This window comes from Ochotona curzoniae, unplaced genomic scaffold (genome assembly GCF_017591425.1).
Source record: "Ochotona curzoniae isolate NIBS_2020 unplaced genomic scaffold, NIBS_Ocur_1.0 scaffold_4701, whole genome shotgun sequence".
Taxonomy (NCBI): Eukaryota; Metazoa; Chordata; class Mammalia; order Lagomorpha; family Ochotonidae; genus Ochotona; species Ochotona curzoniae.
Genome location: NW_024467122.1, coordinates 69,357,914 through 69,364,936, shown reverse-complemented (window position 1 = coordinate 69,364,936; position 7,023 = coordinate 69,357,914). Strand labels below are relative to the sequence as shown.

The window sequence follows — 7,023 nt, the reverse complement described above, 5'->3', positions numbered from 1 at the left end:
CAATCTTGTCTTTCCTTCTCAAGGCTTGCTGATAAGATGGCATTGACCAGGGCAGGGCAGGTGTCCTGCAGCCTTGGTTACTGGCAAGAACCAGGGAAGGAGACCCGAAAGCAGAAGAGGAAGGGACGAGGATACGGTGAGCCGGTCCTCGGTGGGTGCCTTGCAGTGGGGGGCTCGGACCATGACCTGTACCAGAATGGACAAGGCTCTAGACCAGTCTTTGGGTTTGACCTCCAACACGGGACAGGGACGGAACAGATTCCCGAGGCCGAGGCAGGACAAAGTAGTGAAGACAGCTAGAGAGACCCGGAGACCGAGGAGCCGACCCCGGGAAGGGACTGGGCAAGGCACTGCGGCGCGGGGTGCCTAGCGTCCCCCTCCCCTTACCCCCGCACTCCTCCCGCTCGGGCCGCTCGCCCAAGATGGCGATGGAGGGGCGGGCGAGCCGGCCGCGGCCCCGGCCCCCGCGCCGGCCCCCGCTCGGGCCCGGGCCCCCGAGGCCGCGCCCCCGCCCGCGGCGCCGCGCCTCCCCGGGCCACTGACGCCCGGCGCGCCCTCCCCCCGCGGTGGTGGCGGCGGCGGCCGAGGCGCCGGGAGAAGGCGGCAGCGGCGGCTGCGGCCCGAGGCGGGCCCCATGGCGCGGGGGGACGCGGGCGGCGGGCGCGGGCTGCTGGTGCTGACCTTCTGCCTGCTGGCGGCGCGCGGTAAGGGCGGGCGCCGCGGCGGTGGCGGGAGTAGCCCCGCGCCGCGCTGGGCTGCGGGGCTGGCGTGCGTCCCGGTCCGTAATGCACGCGTGCGGGGAGATGGGGGCGGGGATCCTGTTGGGGTGAGGGTCCGCGGGCGGGGGCGCGCACTTGTCCGCAGCGGGTGTGCGTCCTGGGCTGGCAAAGTGTGGCGCGCGCGCGCGCGTGTGTGTATGTGTGTGCGCCGTGTGTCCGGCGGGGTGGCAGATCCCGCGGGCGCGCGGCTCCGCAGTGCGTGTGGCGACCGCGGCGTGGCCTCGGCGGGGCCGGAGCTGTCCCTACCCGCGCCGCGGAGAGCGTGCAAGAGCAGGGGACAGGGCTTGCGACTGTATCTCCGCTTGTTCCGGGTGTCTGTGTGTGTGTGCGATGGTGTTTCTGGGGCTCAGCTGCTATTTGGCCTTGGATTGTGGGGTGTGTCCTTGCCCCTGGGGAGGATTGTGCACATTGACTGGGTGGTGATAAAGCCACGCGCAACTTTGCTCGGTGGGTGTGGTGCCTGGCACGGCTTGGGGGTTCGGTGTAGCTCCCCCAAGCCCTCGGCCCAGAGTGGGCTGGGCTTGGAGGGGAGGTGGTCAGAAAGCCAGAAATCTGTTGCTTTCGTGTCCAACGCCGGCTCTCAGAGTGGGATTGGGACGCGTGTCACTCCAGCCCCACTCCCGCCAGCGGCCCACGGAGATCGGCGCGGGCTCCTTCCAGCCCCGCACCGTGGGGTCGAGTAGGGATAGGGGTAACCACAGTTGTCCACACAACTAGGAGTCGGAGCTGGACGCGCGAGTGTGACGCGCGGGGGCGGAAGGGGGTGTCCTTCCCTGCGCCCCCCGCTCCTCTGGCTTTGGATCGGGTGTGCGTCTTGGGGACGGCCCGTGGAGCGTGGGTCGGTGGCCGGGCCGGGAGGGGGCTGGGCTGCCCGCTTTGTTCGCCTGGTCCTGCCTTCCCCGCCGAGCGGGGAGCGGAGGCTGTGTCCGGGGCGAATCGGGGAGGGAGCAGGCAGTGGGGGTGGGGAGGGGGATTGCTCTCCAGCTGCTGCGGCTTTCTGGATCGACTCCGCCAGGCCACGTGGGAGGGAGGCGGGAGGGCGGCGGGGCGGAGCGGGGTAAGAAGCAGCCTCAGCCCGGCCAGCCCCAGGCCCATCTCCAGGAAAACAGCGGGTGGGAAAGGGACGGGAACTGTGCCGACCCCTGCGTTCCCCCCACGAAGCCACGCCCCACGAAGCTAGCCCGGGCCGCTGGCCGCTGGCCCGAGGGAGGGGACCCGCAGTGGTCAGGTGAAAGGGGCGGGGAAGTGACCAAGGGGCGTTTGCCCTCCGGGGCGCGCGGGGGGATTAAGGAACAGTCGCGCCTTCCACCCGCTTTCTATTCTTGCCAGAGCTGCGGAAGCTGGCTCAGGATCACCCAGCAAACCAAGATCCGGACTGGGCACCGCGGAGGTGCCTTGTCCAATACTGTCTGCCCGGCAAGGGTTTCAACTGGCCGCTCCCTGCTGGGAGAAGGCCCCAGCTCCAGCCCACTGCGGAGCGGCCCCCTGCTGGCCTTCCTCGCCCCCCTTCTTTGAGTGTACAGGGCTTAGCAGACCTGGGAACACTCCTGTGCAGCTACCCTCATCTGGGCTAAAACCATTCATTTATTCAACAGATCTTAACTGAGTGCGTTTGTAGGGCAGCCCATGGGACGAGCCCAGCCAACGGTGACCAGAGACAAACTTGATTCCCGATGCACAGCCTGCAGTGAGAGGACTGATAAATATGTTTCCTAACCTGGGGGTGTTGGATAGAATTCGGGGTTTGAAGGGCAGTTAGTCTCACACTAGGAGAGTGTGATGGGGAGAGGTGATTGGTGGAAGTGGCTGGTGAAAATCATTGCAGGAGACCAATTACTTGCAGTTGCAGAGTACCAGAAGTGAGTTGAGCAGGTGGGAGAGGGATGGTCCAAGAGTTGAGGGTTATTGCAAAAAGAGGCTGGGGGTGGGGGCAAACCCAGCTCAGGAGGGCCTTGGAATCCTTGTCCAAGAGCCACTGGTGAAGTCCTTGGCAGGTGTGAAATATGTTTTGTGGCAGCCAGCTGCAGCCTTGCTAGCAAATGGAGTTGGCAGGACTGGAGGCAGAAAGCCCGGGTCCCTTAGGAGGCTGTTGCAGAAAAAGCCGTGGTGGCCGCCGATGTGGGAGAAGCTGACTGAGATGGCTGGGGTTAGAGATGGGGAGGGAGTGAATAAAATCAGTAGAATGGGCTTGGAGGGGGTGAGAGAGAAAGAAGTCAACAGGAACACAGCCCTTGAGTCCCAAAGGCATCTCTGTCCTAAGTAAGCAACCTCACATTTAGAGCATCTTCTGATGCCAGTACCCCAAGAGGCTGAGAAGTACCTTTTAGCACAAGCCATCTTACAGATAAGAAAACCTAGTCGATTTCCAAAACTTCCTACTGGCTCTGGGGCACAGCCCTGTTCTCCCCAACACACCACAAGCTTTCAGCTCTGGCCCTGTGTTCCCCCCACCCACCCACTCATCCCCAGCCTCAGCCAGTCTGGCTAGGCTCTGGCATCCACTCTGCGTCCCCCCCTACACACACACACACACACACACACACTCCCTCCCAGTGTCTCTGAGGTGCAACAAGCAGGTTTGACACAGAACTCCAGATGCTGAACAGATGTCAGTGCCGGGTGGGCCCGGGGGCTCCCAGCTCTCTGTTGGGGTGGAGGGCAGCAGAGGAGATGTGAAAGTGGCTGGCAGAGAGGAACCCCTGCCTGGCAAGGGTCGGGTAATGGGAGCTGATGGTGGTGGGGCAGGGTGGTGGCAATGCAGGGAAGGACAACCAGAGAGAATGCTCTGGGGCTCAACCTGCAGAGAAACCAAACCTTGTGTTCTGGGCCCACTGAGCTGCAAGCCACTGTGGCTTCAACTGAGGCTTTGCCTCCAGACACTGTGGGGTCACTAGGGTCAGGTGAGGTCTCTCTCTCAGGGACCAACCTAGAACTCATGGTGATTCACTAAAGGGTTCATTACTTTTTCACCTAGTTAGGAGGTCAGAGCTCTGGCAAGTATGTGCAGGCAGATGCAGGTAGGGATGGGAAGAAAAGAGATATTAATGAATTAATTAGAGAGACACAGGGACCTGCTGTCTGCTGGTTCATACCCCAAGTACCTGCTGTGGTTGGGGCCAGAGCCAGGAGCCAGGAACTGAATCCAGGTCTCCCGTAGAATCCAACTTGGGCCCAGGATGATGGCTCAGGTGCTAAATCCTCACCTTCTCCGGCATCCTATGTGGGCGCTGGTTCATGTCCTGACTGCTCCACTTCCTACCTGACTCTCTGCTCATGGCCTAGGAAAGCAACAGAGGATGGGATCATACACCTGCATGGGAGACCTGGAAGAAGCTCCTAGCTCCTGGCTTCAGACTGGCTCAGCTCTGGCCATTGTGACTATTTGATGGAATGAAGCATGGAGTGGATGATCTTTCTCTCTGTATCTCTGTCTCTTCTTCTCTCTGGAAAATCTGCCATTCCAATGAAAATAAATACATCTTTAAAAAAAAAAAAAAAGAATCTGACAACTTGAGCCATCACCCCTGCCTGCCAGGGTCTGCATGAGCAGTAAACTGCAGTCAGGAGCCCACGCCAGGTGCTCTGATGTGGGATATAGACAGACCAGGCGCTTGCCCTGAAAAGAAGGTGTTTTTAATTGTATGATCTGTACAGAAGGAGAACAGGAAGGAGATGGGCTCCCCAGCCCCAGCCAGAGTTCCAGTCCCCCATGGGTTTGCTCTTCTGTCTCTCGGGTCCCCTAGCATAGGGCAGCTGATGCTGATGTCTCCACGGCGCTACTCTCCTCATCTCCAGCCCGGCAGACAGTCAGAGCTTCCACAGATACATACTGAGGCTTAGAGAAACAGGAGGGGCTCTGTAGCCTCAGAGCATGGCCCCCCCTCCCATGTCCTGTTCATCCAATGCAGGAATACTGATTCCTGTTTTATGCCAAGCACCATGCTAGAAACCGAGAAGCCACGAAACCGGCAGGGACGCAATCTCAGCAGAGAGCTAGATTGCTATGGTCCAGATGCCCACGGGTGCCTTAGGAGCAGAAACAGGAGAGGTGACCGAGTTAGGCAGCATGGAACAGCTGTTCCCAGGAACAGAGAGCTGTGCCAGCAACCCCGGGAACAGCAGAGCTGGCTTTCAGAGAACTAGGGGGTGGGGTGGGTGTGGCCACACAGGGAGGGCCCTCAGGGACAGGGTCAGGCCAGGAGGCAGCTCCAGCTGAGTGTGGCTCTACAGACAGCTCCCTCTGAACAGCAGATAAAGTAGAGGCTGAGGCCTGCCTGGGCCCCCAGGCCACATCTCAACACCCCTTCCAGCTGTGGGTGGGAGGGACTGGGTGAGGGGTGAGGCTAGAGCCCAGATTCTGGAAGAAGCTCATGTTTCCTAGGAGAGGAGCTGCAGGGATAGTGAGACAGAGTTGAGAGCAAGTTGCAAATCAGCCTGAAAATGGATGAGCATGCCCAGCCCAGTGCTTGATGAAGGAGACAGCCTGGCCTCCCCCACCCCACTCCCCCAACCCCCAGTCTCCCAACCTCACTCTTTTCTTGGGAGATCCCCCAAGATCCACCACCTGGGGCTCCCTGCTGCCTTCCCTGGCTGCTTTGTGCTAGCCTTGGGGCTTTGAGAATCTTTCTGCTTGAGTTCCTCTTGACCCTCTCAAACATTTTTTTTTTTAAGATTTATTTTATTGGGCCCAGCGGCATGGCCTAGCGGCTAAAGTCCTCGCCTTAAACGTGCCAGGATCCCATATGGGCGCCAGTTCTAATCCCAGCAGTTCCATCCAGCTCCCTACTTGTGGCCTGGGAAAGCAGTCGAGGATGGCCCAAAGCCTTGGGACCCTGCACCCGCATGGGAGACCCAGAAGAAGTTCCTGGCTCCTGGCTTCGGATCGGCATAGTGTCAGCCGTTGCGATCACTTGGGGAGTGAATGATTGGACAGAAGATCTTCCTCTCTGTATACCTGACTTTCCAATAAATAAATAAATAAATAAATAAATAAATAAATAAATTTTCCATCTGCTGGTTCACTCTCCAAGTGGCCGCAAGGGCCAGAGCTGAGCCAATCCGAAGCCAGAAGCGTCTTCTGAGTCTCCCACGCACTGATGCAGGTGCAGAATCCCAAGTCTTTGGGCCATCCTCAACTCTTTCCCAGGCCACAAGCAGGGAGCTAGATGGGAATTGGAGCAGCCAGAATACGAACTGGTACCCATATGGGATCCTGGCGCATGCAAGGCGAGGACTTTAGTCGCTAGGCTACTGTGCTGGGCCCTAGTCCTTGCAAATCTTAATTTGTCCCGTAAGTGGACACAGTGATCTGTTGGACCAGGTGTAGGGGGTGGGGGAGACTAAGGTAGTGGGAGGGACACTGAGAGGTGGCCCCAGGTTCCCAAAAGCACAAGCGCTTTGCCTTGGCTGCACCTGCCCAACAGTGGAGACAAGAATGAGAGATTGTGAGAGATCTATTTGGTGGTGGGCACCTACCGGGTGTCTGTGCTGGTCCTAAGGACGGGGCTGAAACTGTCCATAGGAGGGGGTTCTCCAGATGCCAGCCAATGGCAATGGCCTTGGGGTGACAGGAAAGGGGTAGCCTTGAAGCCCCTGGGCAAACACATCCCTGTGTGTCCCCATGTTTAGGAGAAGGTTTGCTGACGGAGGATCCTAATGTTCCTGGTGGGCCTGAGACTTTCTGAGAGAAACCTGCCAGGCGGGCAGGCACGAGCCCTGTGCTGCTGGGCACTGGGGGAATTTTGGTGAAAGTGCTTGAGAAGCAGGGAGCATCCTTCATCCTAACACGGGGCCCTCCAGAGCCAGAGGGGAAAACGTGGCTGACTCAATGCACTGTGACAAGTGACCTGGCACAACCCAGGACACTGGCCCTAGGGGCAAAGGTTGTCTCCTTGTCACACCCTTTGTCTCTTTAGGCAAGGGGATAGATGGGTGAGGGACCTCCAGGAACCTTTGTATAAGGAACTTGGGGAAGGTGGGACAGCCTGCCAGAGTTGCTGGCACCTGAGTCACATCTAAGCACATGGGTCTTGGGCACAGAGTGACACTGGGCATCGCAGCAGAGAGCAATTCTTTCCTCCAGGCTGAGCCCATCACTTGAAGGGCACTGAGAGTCCCTCCCTGGGCTCAGCCTGCCCGTCTGTAGAATGGAACTCCTCCAGCTTCTCAGACCCTGTTGCTGTGGGTAGGGGATCCCTTGTTCTCCCCTGTTGATGTTGCTCCGCTGATCTCCTCCGAGGTGGGA

At 59.4% G+C, this 7,023-nt stretch overlaps 1 protein-coding gene across 1 annotated transcript in view; it reads left to right on the top strand.

The window, feature by feature from the left end:
• The first annotated feature begins 634 nt into the window (after nucleotides 1-634).
• The window catches only part of IGDCC4 (immunoglobulin superfamily DCC subclass member 4), a 33,254-nt gene continuing 26,865 nt past the window's right edge, over nucleotides 635-7,023 (top strand). The window contains exon 1 of the mRNA XM_040969668.1: nucleotides 635-704. Coding sequence (XP_040825602.1) covers nucleotides 635-704 — 70 coding nt within the window. The remainder of the gene's footprint in view (nucleotides 705-7,023) is intronic.